The sequence below is a fragment of the Macaca thibetana genome, chromosome 11 (genome assembly GCF_024542745.1).
Source record: "Macaca thibetana thibetana isolate TM-01 chromosome 11, ASM2454274v1, whole genome shotgun sequence".
Classification (NCBI taxonomy): domain Eukaryota; kingdom Metazoa; phylum Chordata; class Mammalia; order Primates; family Cercopithecidae; genus Macaca; species Macaca thibetana.
Genome location: NC_065588.1, coordinates 66,066,047 through 66,086,985, shown reverse-complemented (window position 1 = coordinate 66,086,985; position 20,939 = coordinate 66,066,047). Strand labels below are relative to the sequence as shown.

The 20,939-nt window shown below is 39.0% G+C and overlaps 1 protein-coding gene across 1 annotated transcript in view; it reads right to left on the bottom strand.

Annotated features, from left to right (window-relative positions):
* Positions 1–3,248: 3,248 nt before the first annotated feature.
* MYRFL (myelin regulatory factor like) overlaps positions 3,249–20,939 on the bottom strand; it is a 115,721-nt gene continuing 98,030 nt past the window's right edge. The window contains exons 17-25 of the mRNA XM_050750009.1: positions 19,533–19,606; positions 19,384–19,437; positions 19,087–19,266; positions 9,805–9,867; positions 9,094–9,181; positions 6,511–6,585; positions 3,998–4,118; positions 3,646–3,720; positions 3,249–3,526 (exon numbers count right to left, since the gene is read on the bottom strand). Coding sequence (XP_050605966.1) covers positions 3,440–3,526; positions 3,646–3,720; positions 3,998–4,118; positions 6,511–6,585; positions 9,094–9,181; positions 9,805–9,867; positions 19,087–19,266; positions 19,384–19,437; positions 19,533–19,606 — 817 coding nt within the window. The 3' untranslated portion in view covers positions 3,249–3,439. The remainder of the gene's footprint in view (positions 3,527–3,645; positions 3,721–3,997; positions 4,119–6,510; positions 6,586–9,093; positions 9,182–9,804; positions 9,868–19,086; positions 19,267–19,383; positions 19,438–19,532; positions 19,607–20,939) is intronic.

Genomic DNA, 20,939 nt, shown 5'->3' with positions numbered 1-20,939 from the left:
CCAAGTAGCTGGGATTACAGGCATGAGCCACCATGCCTGGCTTATTTTGTATTTTTAGTAGAGACAGGGTTTTTCCATGTCAGTCAGGCTGGTCTGGAACTCCTTACCTCAGGTGATCTGCCCGCCTCGGCCTCCCAAAGTGCTGGGATTACAAGCGTGAGCCACTGTGGCCAGCCCAACTTTCCTTGTTTTTGATGACTTTGATTGACACTTTATGTCATTTGCGAAGAATGGTCATCGGATATTTTGTAGAATACCCCTCATTTGGAATTTGTCTGGTGTTTTTCTCATGATTAGCCTCGGGTTATAAGTTTCTGGGAAGAGACTGTTATAGACACTTTAATTTCCTTGAGTTTGAGGATATTCCTCAAAGTAATTTACTTGAGTTTGAGGATATTCCTCAAAGAGTAGAAAGTTCTCTGGCATAAAAGGAAAGCCTTGTGGCCTGAAGCAGTGTGGTCCACAGTGAATATCTCACAACTGGAAAAGTGCTGCAAATACAGAGAATCTTCCAGCAAAGTCTATTCTCCCAATAGGCCTAACTAATCCAAGCATGTCACAGGTTGCCATAGATCTATTCACTATCTTAAATCCTTCCTTTCTGAAGGCTTTCAACACAATCTCCTATAGAAGTTTTTCTGTAGGAAAATACTTCCAGTCTTTTAATGGAATTTAATGAGAAAATGGCACTGATTTTACAGAAATCCCTTTATAAGCAATATTTCTGAACTACATTAGATATCTGAAACCCCCCATATTATCCCAAACTTAAGTGCATGAATAAGAACATGGGATTTATGTGCCAAAAAGATCACTTGTAATTCTGCTGCTGACAAACATTCCTTTACTAAGAGTCAAATTAATGGAATCTCTCCCACATCAACCACTTGGGATCCCATTTTTAAATGTGTTACAACTGCAGTATCTAGACCTAAGTCATGCTAGGACAGGCTGACACTACAGCTTAGGAGAAAAAAGTTTGAATCTGAATCTAAGAAACTAGAGGAATCCTGAAATGCTCCTCCCAAGAATTTAACTACCTTATTCCATTTTCTACAAAAGTTAAGCTATTAGTATTAATAAAAGGGAAAATAATTTTCCAAATATAGGGGGCCAAGTGCAGTGGTTCAGGCCTGTAATCCCAATACTTTGGGAGGCAAGGGAAGTAGGGAATCACTTGAGGCCAGGAGTTTGAGACCAGACTGTGCAATATAGTGAGACCCTGTCTCCATAAAAAAAAAAAAAAAAAAGTTAGCTGGGCATTGGTGGCATGTATCTGTCATCTTAGCTACTTGGGAGGCTGAGGTAAAAGGATTTCTTGAGCCCAAGAGTTCAAGGCTGCAGTGAGATATGATCACTCCACCATACTCCAGTCGGGAAAACAGAGTGAGGCCATGTTTCTTAAAAAAAAAAATAAAAATAAATTTAAAAGAAAAAATATAAACATTATATGATATATATATATGGTTCTGTCTACAATTTAGGTTTTCTTGTTTTGTTTTGTTTTTTTAAGATGGAGTTTTGCTCTTGTTGCCCAGGCTGGAGTGCAATGGCGTGATCTCAGCTCACTGCAACCTCTGCCTCTTGGGTTCAAGTGATTCTCCTGCCTCAGCCTCCCAAGTAGCTGGGATTACAGGCATGCACCACCACGCCTGGCTAATTTTTGTACTTTTAGTAGAGATGGGGTTTCACCGTCTTGGCCAGGCTGGTCTCGAACTCCTGACCTCAGGTGATCCACCGCCTTGGCCTCCCTAAGTGCTGGGATTACAGGTGTGAGCCACCGCACCCGGCCTACAATTTAGTTTTTATAGTTGATGAAAATGCCTTGATGTATGTGTATTTACTTAATCCCTTTATAATCCCACTGTAATCTTTATAATTATTCTGTTCTATGAAGATATAACAATAACAGCTCACATTTATTTAGAACCTGTTCTGTGGAGATATAACAATAACAGCTCACATTTATTTAGAACCTATCTGTGCTCTACATATATTATCTCATTTAATACTGTTTGTGGTAGATATTCACTATCTTCCATAAGTGAAGAAATTGCAACTTATGGAAATTAGATAACTTGCCTAAAGATACACAGATACAATCATGATTTGAACTCAAGACTAAGCTAAGACCATCTGGTTTCAGAATCTTAGCTCTTAATAACTGGGTAAACCACTTTTGTGTTGATATGTTTATTTTTAAATGCCTTCTGTGAGGGAAAGAACCATATCTTTTCTTAATTGTTGGGGTCTCACAATTAATTTCCATCCATATGGCACATATTTAATAATAGCTGAAAATAAGGAAGAGGATGTTTTATTGCTGCTGATTACTGCTGTGACACTAAAAAAATCAAATTTCTTATTCTAATTGACCCAGAGACCAACAGTAAGATAAGGCAAGGCCAGCCATTCAGCATCCCTGTTACCTGGAACTACAGTGAGGGTGGCTTGGATCTCCATTCTCTAAAAAATAGCATATTAATAGAAAATTTGAGGTATAAGACCAGCAGATGAGGAGATAATTGCCATCCAAAAGAGAGTTTGTTACTCATAGTCCCCAAGACAAGGGGGCATACCATGGCAGAGGGAGCCACCCGGGGAAGCCCTGGGATCAGTCGGGAGGCAGACGGAGAAGGAGGAACTGCAGACATGACCCTTTATTGTGGTAATCTGAGGGAAGGAACAGGTGAGGCAGAGTAAGCAGGCTTAGGACTGGCTAGTTTGATTCATTTCAGTGCGCTCTGGAGTACAGGAGTTTCCATCTTTACAAGGGGGCATATCCTACCCACCCAGAAAGTTTAGTGTCCATCAAGCATTGCAAAGCAGAGTTGCAATTATTTCTCTTGAATCCATTTTATTAACAAACTACATTCTGTACCCTAGTGTATGTGTTTATACAACACACACACACACACACACACACACACACACACACACACACACATATACACACAGAGGACAATTTGCCTAAATGCGAGCTCAGCATCAAATACCACCCCCCACAACTCCTCGACATACCATGTCACACATTCTCAAGAGTCTATGTTTAGTGGGCCAAAGTGGACATGGCCCTTTTGGTTTTTTTCAAAAGCTTTAAAATACATTAAAACAAAGTAGAGGCTAGACCTGCTTATTTTGAGCTCACAACTTCCTTAATACCAAAAATAGTATTTTTAAATTCAACAGAACTGCTTCCTCCAGGAAATGTTTTCTTCATAGTCATGGCAAAACCAAACACCACATTATTTCAAGTTTCAGCAAACATTTTATTCTCCTCATTAATGTCTCAAAACTGTTGGAAGCTAAAGCCTGAAAAAGTCTTTTAGTAATAAACGTAAATGTTTTACAAAGAAGAAAAAAGAAGTTGCAAGAGGATGTCCATTTCTGTTAAATGTATTCCTATTTTTCTTTGGTAAAGTCCCCAAACTTGAACAAATTAGGCACAGCGTCGATAGAAGTAAAAGAAGTAATCGGTGAAGAATATTCCAGCAAAATAAGGATCAGTTGAACAGTCAGCTAAATCCTGTCAGGAAAGGAGAAAAAAAGAGGAAGATTAATGTAAAAATGAACTGTGGTTAAAGTGATTTTTTTTTATTGCTCAATTTCTTTCTCACTGAAAAGAAAAAGAAAAAGCAAGCTTACCGGTGCAGCTACGCGGAAATGGAACATGCTGTCAGAAAACAGGGCTACAGGGAGGCTCCAAATGTGCTGATATCCCTAAATAATTAATAAAAGAGGATCCATTTCATACATGCATTTGACAGTCAGTAGGAAAGAGTACAGGCTGAAAAAGCGTTTCTTCAATGACTGTAGGAGAAGTATCGGGATCACAGCTTTTGATGGGTGTTGCTAGAACAGTCGGCAGATTCATAAGGACACAAGGAAGAGACTGAGCCAAGCCCTGTGACTAGGGTTGGCCAGGGAGGGAAAACACTGGCAATTGGTTCAATGTATCCCTCTCTCAGCGGGGAACAGAGGAGGCAGAAAACATTACCTGTGTCATCTCCTGGGAGATTTCTCTGTGGCTTTCCATCCCTTTGGTTTCCCTTTTACTATGGAAACATATATTTCCAAGGGTGAATTTGCACTGGAAGACTATCAATGGCTCTGTTGTGCTTCAAGAGACAAAGAAAAGAAAGAGCACATGAAAAAGCAGTTACCAGCTTCTGCTAGGATACACCTTGATAAGAAGAGGGTCTAATGGGAACATAACTAGGAAATCCATTCAGAGTTCACAATAGGCATTGTATTACACAAAGCTCACTGATGCCAATAGGCCAGCTCACATCTCATTACTACAAAAAGAAACCCAATCTCAGATGGCTACTGAAATAGTATATGATGGTGTCTTTTTTTCTTTCTTTTCTTTTTATTTTATTTTTTCACAGAGACAAGGTCTCGCTATGTTGCCCAGGCTGGTTTCAAACACCTGGGCTCAAGCAACCCTAATGCCTCAGCCTCCCAAAGTGCTGGGATTACAGACATTAGCCTGGCTGTGTATGATAGTTTTTAAAACCTAATCTTACATCAAAACTTATCTGCATATGTGTTTTTTATAATTTTTGGATATATTCCTTCTCTTTCCACTGGCACTGAGTTTGCATTTATCTGAAGCTTTCAGGATTTTTGATTTTGCAAATTCCGGGTCTAGGCAGATACTGTTTAAAATAAAAAGGCAAATAAATACAGGTAGGAGTTTGGGAGTGAGTCCTATCAGAAATCACTAGATTTTAAAGCTATCAGAGTTGAAAGTCTGCAAGAATGTATGGTTCTTCTCTGGAGGTTGGCCCGTTAATCATCATCAAGAGGATGCGATCTATTTGTCTTTGGGAACAATCCTTTTGCACGAGTTAGGGCAACCTACAATCTCAGTTAAGTGTATGTGTTATTTTTAAGTCATCCGTTTTATAAAAAATGGTTTGTAAACTAAAAGTCCTGATTTAGCCGCTGAAGGTGATCTACCACTTCAGGAGATATAGCATATAACCTTGTTTCCTTCCACTAAAAGCCAGAAATGAGTAAGAAAATGTTATTCTGGTTACTCAAGGAATGCTAGATAATAGTATTTTCAGTTTATAACAATAGTACATTTAGCTTTTGCTCTGCCTTGAAATATGGTAGGTTCTGAGTCACAAAATATTAGCTGCTTAAAAGAAACCTTTCCAAAGCTAGCAGTTAGGTTGAGTGACATTCGTTCCTCACAGAGGCAAAGTGGATGAGAAAAAGAGTATGAAGCCTGAGTGAGACAGAGGAAGAGGCAGAAGGCATGCGGTGAAGGATGGAGGAGGAAAACAGAGCTGGGCAAGCAGAGGGAGAGAGGGGAGGACAGAGGGAAGGGAAAGAGTGATAGAAAAGGAAGGGAAGAAGAAAGGAAATGTGGAGGGGGGTGGAAAGGAGAGACTAAAATCAGGAGGCACAAAAAACCATTTATCTTCATGGAAAGTAGCTCATTGCATAATTTTTTAGTGGAAGGTCTTTAAGTGCCATAATCATTTAAAATATCTGATAAGAATAGGTTAAGTTAGAGTTTTGTGATTTAGGAGGAAAGGTAGTCCTAATAAAAGCTACCATTTACTGTGTGCTTATGGTGTGTCAGGAAAGGGCAGTGTCCTTACATGTCTCATCTCACTGGGTAGGCAGGACAGGACAGTGATGGCTGAGAGGATGGACTGAATTTGAAGCCCAGCTCCATCACTTAATACCTGTGATTTTCAGAACGTGTGTGTGTGTGTGTGTGTGTGTGTGTGTGTGTGTGTTTCACATGTTCCGAAACTCTAAACCCAAGTGTCTCCACCTCAAAAATATAAACTAGGGGGAAAAAAAACAACTGGGAGGGTTGCTGTGAGGATTTTATGACCCAGTATTAAAGTGTAGCATATAGTCTGTGCTCAGCAAATGGCAGTTACTAATTTCACCATTATTAATAATTCTCACAGCAGCTCTATGTGCTATGGTGTAATGTAATACTTACATTACAGATAAAGAAACAGTAGCTCAAAGAAGATAAGTGGCTTGTACAAGATCACAGAATTAGTAAGTGACAGAATCCTTGGACCCTGGTCTGTCCAATTCCAAACTCTGGTTCCTTTTTTTTTTTTTCTGTCTTTTGGAAAATAGGAGTGGTATCTGCATTAACATTGCTACCGGGAGCTGTGTATCTTCCCATAGGGGGCATGTTATTACTCTTGTTCCCATCCCAATTCTCTCTCTCCAAGTGAGAGAGTCAGGGGAAGTCTACAGCTTGTGAGCATCAAACCAAAATCACTCCCACTTTGTAGGCATGGGTATAGAGTTTAGAGCCCTTCCATTGCCTGAAGAAAGCCCGGATGATCACAGCCCTCATTTTGAAAACCTTTCCCTCAAATGGCCCACCTCTCAAACCATCATCAGTTAACACAAACTGATAGCTTTCTGCCTCTTAACGTACTGACCAAATTGTGAAGTAAATCCAGACTTGCTATTCAACTAATGATAAAAATGAAATTATTTTTACAGCCATGCACTTACTTTATTTCCAGAGAGAACTTGACATTGGTGGGTGTGTGTTTATTAACAGGAATATTGTAATTATAATTTCCAGATCTAATTATGGAAAAAAAATAAAACCACAAATCAAAATATGTAGGAAAGTCTTCAAAGGGCTTTTTGCTACTCATTATATACTATAAAAACAGTGAAATATTATATAGTAAATAATAAATATAGAAAATTGAGTTCAACCTAGTATCATTTTTTGTTGTTGTTTTTAGGATATACCTGTCAAATTTCAGAGTGATATCTTTCAGGTCTTAATATAAAATGTACCATAAAAAGTTACAGTTTTTTAGAACACACAGAAACAAAAATGATGGAAAGTCTAATCCCAGACCAGGAAATGCCTTTTTCACACAGGAAATGACTTTAGTCCCCTTTAAAGAGACACAGATTTCTGAAGACAAACGAAGCAAAGGCTCAAACTAACAATGCCCCTAGAAATAATAAATACATTTTTTCTACCCTAAATCACTCCCTTTTGAGCAACACTGGGAGGAAATATCAGGTATTTTAGAATCTGAATCTGCTAAAATTGTTCTAATTCTAATTACCATTTAGTAATGGAGAAGATTGCAAGACAAGTGCTTATACATAGATCCCCCCACACCTTTCAGAGAAATACTTGGATAAAAGGGAAATTCCTTTGATTCGTATTGTAATGAAAAACTCCAGCAAAAAGACATATGGTCTCTAAAACAAGTTCTCCTTATGACCTGACCATCCCTTGAATTATATGGAAAAACAACTTAAAATCAGATTGATGGGAAAAAGAGTCAGTCATTTTATTTTTAAGTAATGCTAAACTAAGTTGCTAAAAAGGTAAAAAGCAAAAGTAAAGGAAATGGAAAGATCTTGCATTTTGCATTGGATAGGTATATTACAACAAAACGAAACATTATACACCTTGAATATAAACAATTTTTGCTTGTCAATTATACATCAATACGGCTGAAAATAACAAGAGTGCAACTGCACACCAAATTGAGAACAGTGTTATTTCAGTGAATCAACGTATTTTTTAAAATAGAAAGATCTGCATTGGGATCAGGAGCAGTTTGTTTGACTGGGGGAAGCTTAGATAAACGGAATTCATTTCCTAAGACGTCTCTCCCATTATCTGCAGGCTTCACAGCAACCCAACTCAGTTTTGAAAGTATCCCCATCTTATAGCTGAGAAATGGGTATTCGGGGAGAATAAACATCTTGTCAAAGTTCTAGGACTTGAACTTGAATCATCTGACTCTTCACTATCTCATCTTACCACATTAATTAATATCTGTATCTGCCACTTACAGGTGATCTTAGGCAAACTTTTTCAAGTATAACTGAAATTTAACTACAAAACAGGGATAAATTATACCAACCTCATAGGGATTTTGTGAGAATTCAATGAGATCATGAACACAGAGGTCATAAATAAATCATAAAGCACCATACATGTTACTTTTATAACTCACAGCCATCATCAACTTAAAGCCCAAGTTATATCAGGTTGGAAAAGAAATGAGGCTGAAAACCCACAGGATTTATGACACTAGTTCAAATTATAGGCCTTGCCTTTAATCTAGCAGGTGCCTAAGAAACAGTTGTCAAACTAAGAAAAATAACTCCCCCATTCCGTGTGTGTGTGTGTGTGTGTGTGTGTGTGTGTCCGGGTTGCACTCTGTCATCCAGGCTGGAGTACAGTGGTGCAAACACACAGCTCACTGCAGCCTTGACCTCCTGGGCTCAAGAGATCCTCCCACCTTAGCTTCCCAATTAGCTGGGACCACAGGTGTGTACCATCATGCCCAGCTAATTTTTTTTTTTTTTTTTTTTTTGGTAGAGATAGGATCTCATCATGTTGCCCAGGCTGGTCTTGACCTTGAACTCCTGGGCTCAAGCAGTCCTCCTGCCTCAGTCTCCCAAAGTGCTGAAATTATAGGTGTGAACCATCACGCCCAGCCCTCTCCAATCTTAATCCCTACAACTGGCACACTGTACTCTTTGAAGCAACTTGCACCGTCTGTTTCTAGATGTATCATTACCTTGATACAGGTAATAAGGCATACCTGTAATCCATAAGGAGATGGATGTTGCTGATAACTTTTGCTATATCTGATTTTTCCCTCCTATCTGAAAAGCTAAGTTATATTTTTTCAGCAATTAAAATAATGATATCCCTTGTTATTAAAATATACAAAGTCAGCTCACTTGTAACTTGGAGCCATCAGCAACAATGTCTTTCTTGTCTATAAAATTAACTGGCAGCTCTGTGCCCTTAATATGTGCCCTCAGAGAGTCAGGAACAGAACTGCTCCCTAGGCTTTCTGCTTTGGACTTATCCATTAAACCAGAAGACTGGAATAACTGGGGCTGTGGCTTATTGACATTTGCTAATACCAACCGTTTTATGATTCTTTCTCCCACCATGTAATAAAGATGTTTTCACTTAAGGAGCAAAGTAAGCACACATTGATTTTATCATGTAGCTTTAGCTTCCACTGCAGTCTTAAAAACCCAGAGCCATGGGTAAATTCCAGAAACAACCAGGGCATGCTGGGGAGGCTTACCCACCCGCACTGGAGGCTTCGACTGCAATACTGATGATCTATTATTTGCTGGATTTCCATAATCTGAATAGAACTGATTGTTGTATCAATCCCTGAATTGAGAAGAAATAGATAAAAGAAAATAAACTCTTCTGAAAGGGAAAAGAATATTGTATTCCAGCCACAGTCCTCAAATTACACAATGGGAAGTAAGAGTTTCCCAGGTAAAGAGATTCCATTTGTATTCGAATGGAAAAAAAAAAAGGAGGAAAAGGAAGGGGAGAAGGCCTTTTTGGGGGTTATAGTACATTTTAGAAAAACTAATAAAAACTCAGGCTCCAATAAACATCCCCTATAACATTCAAAAGAATTTCTGGACCATGGAAGTCCTACTAAATCAAAATTTATTGAAAATGGAGGGTGCAACATGAAATGCAATCTGTTTCAGAACACAGAAAACAAACTATAGTCAGAATAGAAGAAGAGGGCAGGAAGTTTGAACAAATTATGAACATCCATGGAGATCAACCACAACTTGTCTGACAGTGAGTGACCATTTCTAATGCCTCATTAGTGGTTAGGGTGGCATCAATTACAACACACAGTCCCACGGATATACGTGGCAGGCAGGCTGCAGCCTTTGTCCCTGCTCCTCACTCCAGCAATGCTTTTACAACTTGTTAGTCTGCCTGGCTCCACAAAGCCAAAGAATACTGTCACTTAAATGTCAACTTACAGTCACTCCTCCAGTCAGGGCCGCTAAGAGCATTTCTTGCCAAGAACGATTTGCTTTTGTCTTCTGAAAAGAAAACAAGTCTGTCAATCTTGAAGACTTGTTCAGGAGAAGAGAAGAAACCCCATGTGTGACCTAGTTCATCTCTGTGAGTTGAGTGCTCCCCACCCTTTCTGTCTCCCATCCTTCAACCCATCTAATCTCTATCCTATTTCTTACAGATCTAGTTTATTCTCCCCCTTCTGCAAGAAGTCATCTGTTATGGACTAAATTGGGTCCCCCTTCCCAGCTACCAAATTCAAATGTATATGATGAAGCCTTATCCCCCCAGTACCTCAGAATGTGACTGTTTTTTGATAGGGTCTTTAAAGCAGTGATTAAGTTAAAATAGGCTGTCAAGGTGGGCTCTAATACAATCTGACCTGTGTCCGTGTAAGAGCAAAAGATTAGGAGTCGGGCACGGTGGCTCACACCTGTAATCCCAGCACTCTGGGAGGCCAAGGCGGGCAGATCACTTGAGATCAGGAGTTCAAGACCAGCCTAACCAACATGGAGAAACCCCGTCTCTACTAAAAAATATAAAATTAGCCAGGCATTGTGACACATGTCTCTAATCCCAGCTACTCAGGAGGCTGAGGCAGGAGAATCACTTGAGCCTGGGAGGTGGAGGTTGTGGTGAGCCAAGATCGCACCATTGCACTCCAGCCTGGACAATAAGAGTAAAACTCTGTCTCAAAAAAAACCATTGCACTCCAGCCTGGACAATAAGAGTAAAACTCTGTCTCAAAAAAAAAAAAAAAAAAAAAAAAAAGCAGAAGATTAGGACACACCGGGAGACCCTAGGGCTATGTGTGCACAGAGGAAAGATCACGTGAAGACACAGCAAGTTGATAGTCATCTGCAGACCAAGGAGAGAAGTCTCAGAAGAAATCAGACCTGCTGACACCTTGGTCTTGGACTTCCAGCCACCAGAACTGTGAGAAAATAAATATCTGTTGTTTAAGTCACCCAGTCAGTGGTATTCTGTTATGATGGCAAAGTGGACTAAGAAACCATCCCTAACTAGGTCTGCAGCTCACAGATTCTGCCTTTCCAATGCCATAGCATTTATTACTGAACCATCAATGCAATCATCAACCAGTGATATATCTGTCACCATACTGAAGGGCATATTACCTCTGTATTATTACTTAACTTTTCAAGTATTTTTGCCCTTTCCTGACAATTCCAGAATAGGGAACATCTACTAACATTCTTTGAATCCTCTGTAACCCCTGGCATAATGTCTTGCTCAATCTATGGAAACCATCTTTCTTTGATTAATGACAAGCTAATGATAGTTTTATTTCCTATCTAGCTTATGAATGAACATTGTTAATTGAAATTATTATCTTTAGATTATCTGGATTCTTTTATATCCATCTTAATATTGCTATCTCAGGATTACACATACTAATGTAAAAAAAGAAATAAATAACCAAGGAATCTCTGTTTGAACACCTCCAGTGACAAGGGACTCCCTGCCCATTCTTCTGCTGGGCAATGCTAAATACCAGTTTTCCCTTTTATTGAGCTAGCATCTGCCCTCCTGTTGATCTTCTTTTGATCCTGATATTACTTCTTGAGTGAGTATAACAGGCCCTAAAGTCAACTTCTCTGCTCAACTGAAGCCTAGCTCATATGAAGTTGCAAAGGAGTAGAGACATACTCATTAGTCATATTTATTTTTCTGAGTGAAAGCAAAGGCTATGAAAGATATAACATTTGGAAACTAGTAAGGAGAAAGAACTATTCCTGGAGATCCCAGTAGAAAGCATGGAGATGGGAGATGGACTGTTTCATGGAATAATCCCTTTAGAGTTGAGTCCAGGTAGCACCAGGGCCTAGCATCAAATGTATATTGGTCCCTATTGGTTTTTCAACCCTGCCTACTTCTGTGACCTCTCTGCTGCTTAATATAGCCTGTTAAAATAGAGAATAGGTTCAAGGGCAGTCAAGAGAGTGGGTAAAAATGAAGAAAAATAGGAGCAAGACTATCCCTACAGTAAAATAATGAAACATTAACCTTCTTCATACAAATAGAGTTTGTGGTCTCTAAAGATAAGCAAAACTTATAAAAAAAATTGAGCATGCCTTCCCAATTGCTTAATAACTTGAATATGAAATGTTAGAGGAAATTCTGTGGGACCTATATTTTTGCATTGAAGGATAGCGATATAATTACACCTACTATTTATTGATGCCTACTCTTCACTGAGCATTGTTCTGAATGCCTTACAAAAGTCCAAGAGGGAGGTTATCCCTGCTTGACAGATAAGCTAAGTGAGGCACTAAGGACTCAGCTTGTAGACAGGAATGAGGAGTTTCCCATTTAAACCATCTGATTCCAGAGGCCACAATTTTGCTATTCCAGGAATATGTGAAATGTGATCCATGTAGGAAAAAACTTGAGCTTAAAGTCTAAGGCAGAGGTGTCCAATCTTCTGGCTTCCCTAGGCCACACTGGAAGAAGAATAATTGTCTTGGGCCACACATAAAATACACTAACACTAATGATAGCTGAAAGGCTTTAAAAAATTACAAAAAAAAATCTCATAATGTTTTAAGAAAGTTTACAAATTTATGTTGATCCACATTCAAAGCTGTCCTCGGCCGCTCGTGGCCCATGGGCTGCAGGTTGGACAAGCTTGGTCTAAAGTAAGGCCTGAGATGCAGCCAGCTGAAAGGAGAAATCAGGCTGCTGGTGTGGGGCCAGAGCAGGCTTGTAGGGAGGGAGCCCAGGGAGTGGCTAGGCTCCTGTCATCACCCAAAAGGCATTTTAAATGCAATTTTGAAAAGGTAACCATTCAGATGAATGTTGTTAAGGCTGTTTTTTTAATGTATCTTTTTAAAGTAGATAGTGAAAGCAATCATTTAGTGGGTTGCTAAGTATGCCTAACAAAATAACTTTATGAAGTTTTGGCAGTCTTTTTTTTTTTAATTTGCAGATTTAGATCTATGTTCAAGTTTCAGTATCCAATTTCAGGATAGAAAGCAAAAGACAATACTTGGGGACAATCACTCCTAAACATCCCTATCCTGGTTATAACTCCTCTCACTAGGTGGAAGGACTAGCTTACTTAACCATTCACCTAACTGTGGGCTCCTTGAAGACTACATCCTGTTCACTGTTGTATCCCAGATAGGGTAATGCTGGGCTCACAGTGGTGCTCAATGAATATGGGTGAAAGGATGGAAGGAAGAGAGCCAGGGAAAGAGGAAGGAAAAGAAGAGGGAAGGCCAATTTAACCTCTAAAAAACTTTCCTCTTACACATTCACAGGGAAATTTCCCAGGGGAACGGTGCAGAGGGATGCTGAGAATGAACATGGGAAGCTAGACTCCTTTACTCTATTAGCAATAGGAAGCAAGACAGAACTGGAAGGCAGGGTGAGTGTCTGAGCCCAACATGGTGCTTTCCATTAAGAAGAAATGGGTCCTGATACATGAGGAGTTTCTAGAAAACTGAATATTTATTTTCCTTTACATGTGAACACATACACTGCCAAAAAGACCTCCAGATTTCTTGGATTCTAGCTATTCCAGTAATAATTTCCAAATACGTTTCTACTATAAGTTTTGCTTAAGACGGCTTCCACAGAAGGTTATAAATTTACAAGGCAAATGAGGCATAAAGAGAAGTGGAAACCAGGACTTTTCTATCCTGTGTGTTTTCTTCTCCTACCTTTTGTCCTACTTGCCTGCTGAATTTGCAGAAAAATAGCTCATTATAAATTCTGGCAATAGAACTACAGATTTGCCTTATTCCACAGAACTGTGTTTTCAGGTCCTGGAGACATAAAACCCTATGGATACAATTGAGTACCCAGTGGGGTAACGTTTTCTTTAAAAAAAAAAAAAAAAAAAAAAAAAAAAAAAAAAACAGCAATACATAGGTGGGAATAAGGAAAGATAATCTTGCAGATCAGAATTATAAAAATGATTTTTCAAATGCAAGAAATAAAATTTAAATCTCCCGTAAAACACCTTCCATTTGACACTTCTCTGAAACAAGATTATTTGACTCTGAAAGGCTGGTTATAGGAAAACCATAAATCTTCCAGTAGTCATACAGGAAGTTATAAAGGCATACTGTCAGTACCTTCTAGGGTTGATCTCATTTTACAAATGCCTTCCAGTGATATTCTTTATAAGCTTCATATAGTACATTCCCTGAGGTTTTCATTATAAAGTTGGAGATATATTTCACAATTGGTGGATGAGCTCTCCCAATAAACTAAATTAGAAACTTCTGGAGAGTAAAGATTTAGGATGGTGCCCAACAAAAGCATACTCCTGTCATGGTAGAAGGTGTATATTGCACTACTTGTAAGACTGTATTGGCGGCTGAGTCCAGTACAGCATCTTGGATACCTTTCTCTTCCCTTCATTGAACCAGACTCATGTGCTATGAAGAAGCCAATGAGCCCCACTAGTCAATGGCTGAGTCCTTTAACACAGGGCGCCATTTTCTTCTGGCCATTCACTTTTCTCAGAGTCGTGGTCTCCAAAACAAAATGAACATGAATTCCAGATATTTTTTAAATCTTCACCAACTCTAATATATTCTACAGAATTCCATAGATGCTTTTCTCCACAGGCTCGTTACTTTTTAATATCTAACTCTCTTGTCTACTTAAATCTTTACTGGTTCCATGGATTAAAATCTAATTCATCACATTCAGATGGTTCCTTAAAGTAGAAGCTCAATATTCCAAAATACTCACTTTCCACTTCCTGATTAGTCTTACCCAAACTTTTTATTAAGTGAGGCGGAGTGGGAGAGATAACCTTTCTAAAAGACACTTTACACAGATAAGATCAACTTTGGCCCAAAAGAAGAATAATGACACGAGCTCAGTATGTCATAAAAATGCTGATTTCCCTTCGCTTATTTTATTATAGTCTTACTCCTCAGAAGAAGGCTCATAAATGTGTTTAGGGGTTTAGTAAACTGTTAGATATTACTCTGCATCCCACTGAGAGCTTTCCTAAGTTTGTTGTTGTTGTTGTTGTTGTTGTTACTCTTGAATTTCTTTTTTATTTTTATTCCTTAATTTTTAATTGGTCTTTAATGCCTTAGAAACATCTGGCTGAAAAGAATAGTTTCCTAGACTTCTCCTCTTTTGTATTTAGAAGGCTGCTGTTATACAGTACCCTGAACAGAGGGGAAGAGTAAACCAGCAGCAGAAGAGAAGAGGCTTTGCTCAGACTCGAAAATATCCCACATCAGGGACATTGCAATGGACAGAGGCAAACTTACCAGGAGGAGCCAGAAAGGGCCATAGAGTGGATACTTTCTGTACCTTCTAGAGTTGATCTCAGGTACATGCACATCCCATGTCCAAATCAATGGAGGCAGGATGGCAAATGGGAAGGAACCCAGGACAGAGAAGCAGGGGACCCAGATTTCAATTCCAACTTTTCTGGAAACTCAACTGAGGAATCTTAAGCAAGGTCCAGTGCCTCCATTTCATCAGCTGCAAAATGGGTAATTTGATATAAATCAGCAGTTCTCCTGACATGGGGTCCTTGGAACCTTGGGTGATTGCATAAAGGGGTCTGTGGTGCTATCTGTAGACTTGAAAAGCAACATCTCTCCTGTAGATTTGTACTATTTTTCAAACGCCACTGTTGGAGTAATAAAAACAATTCAGTTAAAAGCTTAACTGAATTTATAGTTACATTTGCCCTTCATGTATTTTCTCAATCACATCATTGTAAAAGTATGCTTATAGTGGATTCTCAGGGCCAAAAAGTCAAGTGCCACTTGCGTAGCTGTTCTCTGAGATTCTGTGACTAAATCTCCAAAAGTTTTTGGGTTTTCTGAAGACAAAAGTGAATCAAACATTTGAATCCTTTCCATTTTTCTCCAGTTGACAAAAGCAAGAGGCAACAACTTTCCCAGTGTATCACAGAGCCTAGTAAAGCAGAACATAAATTTCATTTGTAGTCAAAGAAGCTGTTAGTTCTGTCTGGGTGGACACAGCCTGGCACCATGGAGCAAATTTTCTTTCCTTAGGAGTCACTTCTTTCTCATTTATATAGCTATAGAAACAAGATGAGCAGACACTCATCTTGTTGAGCAGACACTCATCTTGTTTCTAGGCTACTGTTTTTAGGGGAACATTTCTAAAAACAATAATAAATGAGTATACATTTGGAAGAATTGTATATAATCTTATGGACATGATTACACTTGTAGCCCTTGATCAAGTTTCTGTAATTTTTTTAACATGAAAATCCGTATTGTCACAGAGAGCAACAAGCCTCGATCTGGTTTAATAATGGTTGTTCCTCCCAATACAGTGATGCATTGCTTAACTACATGATCCTGTGAAATATGTCATTAGGCAATTTCATTGTTGTAGAAACAAGATGAGTGTCTGCTCATCTTGTTTCTAGGCTATTGTTTTTAGGGGAACATTTCTAAAAACAATTAATAAATTAGTATACATTTGGAAGAATTATATATAATCTTATGGACATGATTACACTTGTAGCCCTTGATTGAGTTCCTATAATTTTTTTAACATGAAAATTCTGCATTGTCACAGAGAGCAAAAAGCCTTGATCTGGTTTAAAAAGGGCTGTTCCTCCCAATACAGTCATGCATTGCTTAACTACATGAATATGTGAGATACGTCAGTAGGCAATTTCATTGTTGTACAAACATCACAAAGTGTACTTTACAAACCTAGACTGTACAGCCTACTACACACTTAGGCTATATTGCTTCTTGGTTGCAAACCTGTACAGCATTATACTGTAAATACTGTAGGCAATTGTAACACAATGGTAAGTATTTGTGTATCTGAATATATCTAAATGTAGAAAGGGTACAGTAAAAAATAAAGTATAAAAGACAAAAACTAGTCCACCTGTACAGGGAATTTACCATGAATGGAGCTTGCAGGGCTAGAAGTTGCTCTGAGTCAATTAGTGAGTGACTGGTGAGTGAATCTGAAGGCCTGAGATACTACTGTAGACTTTATAAACACCATACATTTAGGCTATACTAAATTTATTTTTTAAATTTTCTTTCTTCAATAAATAATTAACCTTAGCTTACTGCAATTTTTTTACTTTATAAACTTCTACATTTTAAGAAACTTTTTGACTCTTGCAATAACACTTAGCTTAAAACGCAAACGCATTGTACAGTTGTACAAAGATATTTTCTTTCTTCATAATTTTATTTTATAAGCTTTTTCTATTAAATTTTTTTTTTACTTTTAAACTTTTTCATTAGAAACTAAAGTACAAAATACACACATTAGCCTGGCCTATACAGGGTCAGGATCATCACGATGTCACCAGGCAATAAGAATTTTTCAGCTCAATTATTATCTTATGGGGCCTCTAGTATACATATGGTCCATTGTTGACTGAAACATGTGGCACATGACTATATTCCCTTGATGTGAACAGCTGGTTACTTCAGGAATGAACTTGTTCAGCGGTCAAGAAACCCTTGAAAATGAAGAGTGGACCAGTCTACAACCTCTTCCTATTCAGTATCTGTTATTAGTACATCTCTCATAGGTGAGATGGTCTCTTCCAAGGACCGCTTTCAGAAAAGAACTTCAAGTGTCTCCAGCATGGGCTCCCAAAGTAAGAAAAGTGTTTACCAGCCACAAGGTTCCATGTGCTTTCACAAGGGATAAAAGCCTTGGGGATTTCTGTGGTAGTTCTAGATTTTTTCATATTTAAAAATATTGAGAATAAGATGACTGAAATGAATTCCTTTATTTAAAATGAAGCTTTAGTTTTACTCTATAGTGATGCATCTGCTCCTAAGTTCAATCAAAAATAGTTTTCATGAGAAAAGCTCAATGCTTCCTATTGCTGTAGTGAAAGAACTCTGTGTCTCAGCTTCCTCACCAGAAAAAAATTGGGATCATAATGGCACCTCTCTTGTAGGCTTGTGAAGATTAAATGATTTACTCATGTAAACTACTTATGACAGAACCTTGCATAGAGTAATACTTCATTACAACATGATAATCATGATGATGATGATGACAACTTGTAAGTTATTCAGCCAAGACTAGGATATGCGATAATGTCAAAAGGGAAAGGAAATGACATTGCACCCCAACATTTCAACCACTGACCATATTCTACGTAGGTCATTAGCACCACTTATAAGTATTCTGGTTCATCTTCTCCATACATGTTAGGTCTGTTCTTCCCCATCCGTTTTAAAATTAGACATGACCAATGTGACGTGACCTGCTTTGGCCAATAAAGTATAAGCAGAGGTAACATGTGTTATACCTAGGTGGAAGCTTTAAGAGCCAGTACATAATTTGCCTTGTTCTTTTACCACTACTATGGAGACTGTGGAAATAATTATTGTGATGGAATCTTCATCAGCTAGACTTTAAATGACATGATGACCAAGGACCCTCTTTTGATTCACATTTAATATATAGAGTGAGTCAGAATTAAATGTTTGCCATAAGAATCCACTGATATTTGAGAGTTATTGTTATGACAGCATCCTAATCAATAAGCCACAGTAATATGTATCCTTATTAGCATCATCATTAATATTACTCTTTATTAATACGTGTATATAGAATAAATTTTTAAAAACAGTAATAAATTAGTATACATTTGGAAGACTTGTATATAATCTTATGGATATGATTACACTTGCAGTCCTTGATTAAGTTTCTATACTTTTTTTTACCATGAAAATTCTGTTACTTGAAAAACATTGGTATGTGTGTATGTATGTGTGTGTCCCTAGGAGAAAGAGGAAAAAGTTATTCTGAAAGTGGAATGCCAACCTGGTGTTTTTCACTGCCTTAAATCTCACCCTGAACTCTAAATTAGAGTTTCCAAAGTCTCTTACATTTTGTCCTAGTTGGTTTGGGCTGAGAGCCCAGATACCACATCATTTTTAAAATTCTAAATGAGCCAAAAAAAATCCACCCACGTGCATGTAATTACTTCACTTGTGCTACTATTACTATCCTTGTTGGCAATGGACAAATGAGAACCTTTCACTTGGTGAGAATTATAAGTACTTGAATCAACCAAAATTTCATTCCTGGGCAAGGAACTCAGTATTACAGATGATTGACAGTTTGTGTATTTGTGTTTTAAAGATTTTGCCACCCCAAATAGAAGCATGGAACCATTATCTGGAACCATTAATGACCATCTAAGTAAATTGTGACAAGAAAAACAACCTCAAGTTCAAAGCTCTAGTTGTTTCTCTTCGAACATCATTTACCTGACCATTGCCTCTGATGGAATTCCTTGTCTTCAGATTGTCTTTGCACAGGACTTGAAAAGACTTCTTTCATTCCCCAGATGGGGCAGCAATAAGTCTCCTGACATGGCAGGATTTCACAGAAAGTAATTTCAGGTACTTGTAAGGAGGCCGGTGTGGTTGCCAGGGATGTATTAGGTGCTGCAAGGCATTGGGCAGGGGGGAGGGGAAGCAAGAAGGTTAACCTGAAACGCTGGTTTCTTCTGTTGACAGTTCACTTGAAACCAGGTTTGAGGGTGAGGAATGTAAAGCCTTTACCTGAGGAGGAGGCTGTGGACAGCAGAGCCGGCTCCTGAGAGCTTGTGATATTGCCGGAGAAAAAGAATGAAATGATTAATGAATGAGGCCTGCAAAATTCCTTCTCTCCAAAGGAATTTTAGGCCAGAAAATTGAACTGAACTCTCACCTTGGAGGGAGATTTGGGACACGTCGGTCTTGATCTTTTAAGCTAAGTATATAAAGGGCGACTATCGTCAAAGCACTGTCAAAAAAAAAAAAAAAAAAAAAAGCATTATGTGGCAGATTTGTTTCCAGATATATCTCACACATCCAGCTGGCCAGAGATGTACTCTCACAGGCCACACAGATGGGAGCAGGGGGGAGGGGGTGGCCTCGGCTGACAGAAACACCATGGAAACCAGCACAGTTATGCTTTTCTGCCCTGGAGAGAAAAAGCCCTCAGCTTCCTGGAGCGCAGAGGCTCCTGGGACACTCCATGCTGATGGATTTTTTCCACAGAGCAGCCCCCCAGCCCTGGCAAGCTGTCTCAGAGGCGCCTGTCACTACTGGAAGATTACGAGAGGAAGCATGTAAGTGGCTGGAGGCAACTGCTCCTTGCAGGAAAGAGTCAGAGCCCAGTTTGCATCCCACTGGTGGAGGGCATCAGCACTGTCGCATCGGGAGATGGAAGGCAGCACAGGTCTAGTCAGCTGTGGAGGCCAAACCCTCTGGCTGCTTCTCTGACATCTTCCTTCCGGCTGCCTGTCTTTTCAGAGCACAATACACTGAATAGGTCAGAGGAAGGAAAAGAACTGCAAGAAAGTATTTGTTTCCACACTGTGAGACTTCAAAACAATGAGGATGTCTTCTCCCCCATGACCGGAACTTATATAAACAAATGGAAGCTTTTCTTAAGAGTTCCGAGCCTTGGGAAGCTATTCCCAACAATCCTCACGTATCCAAATACTTCGTGTTCTCCTCTTTGGGAGACATCTTTAGAACCCTCTCACAAGTCACACAGAAAGTCTGCTGATGGCTTTACAGCTCCATTTTGTGCTAGGCTTGAAAGAGTTACCTGACTTGACTTCTTGCCAGTTTGACTTCACACCCAGTTTTCCAAACTTGACTCCTCATTATTTTGCTTCCTATCAAAGGTGCTGGATTTACCATTATTACGATACACAAGAAAACTGTGCCATATGTGCTCATAAAGAACAAATTCCCAAAGTGTTCTCAGCAGCAGCTGGTTACTGCCCAGCAGGCACAGCTCTGCCTGGGAAAAGTGTTGCTGAACCCCAAAGATGCTGTCAGATAGAATTTATAGTGTCATCGTGGCAACTGTTTGCTGTGGTCCAGTTAATAGAGGCAGGAGGCAGAGAAATCCTAGGCAGACAGGGTTGGGTCCCCAGTGAAACTCCACCTTAAAGCCAAAAACAGCCTGAAACCCACAGCCCAGAGTGAGAACTTCTATTCCTGTTTTCCCACTCTCTCCCAAGTGGGTCTTTCTGAATAATACCTTTTAACCAATCGAATGCTGCCTTTTCCAATAATACCTATGGCCTGCCCTGCCCCTATCCAGTGCCTATAAAAACCCC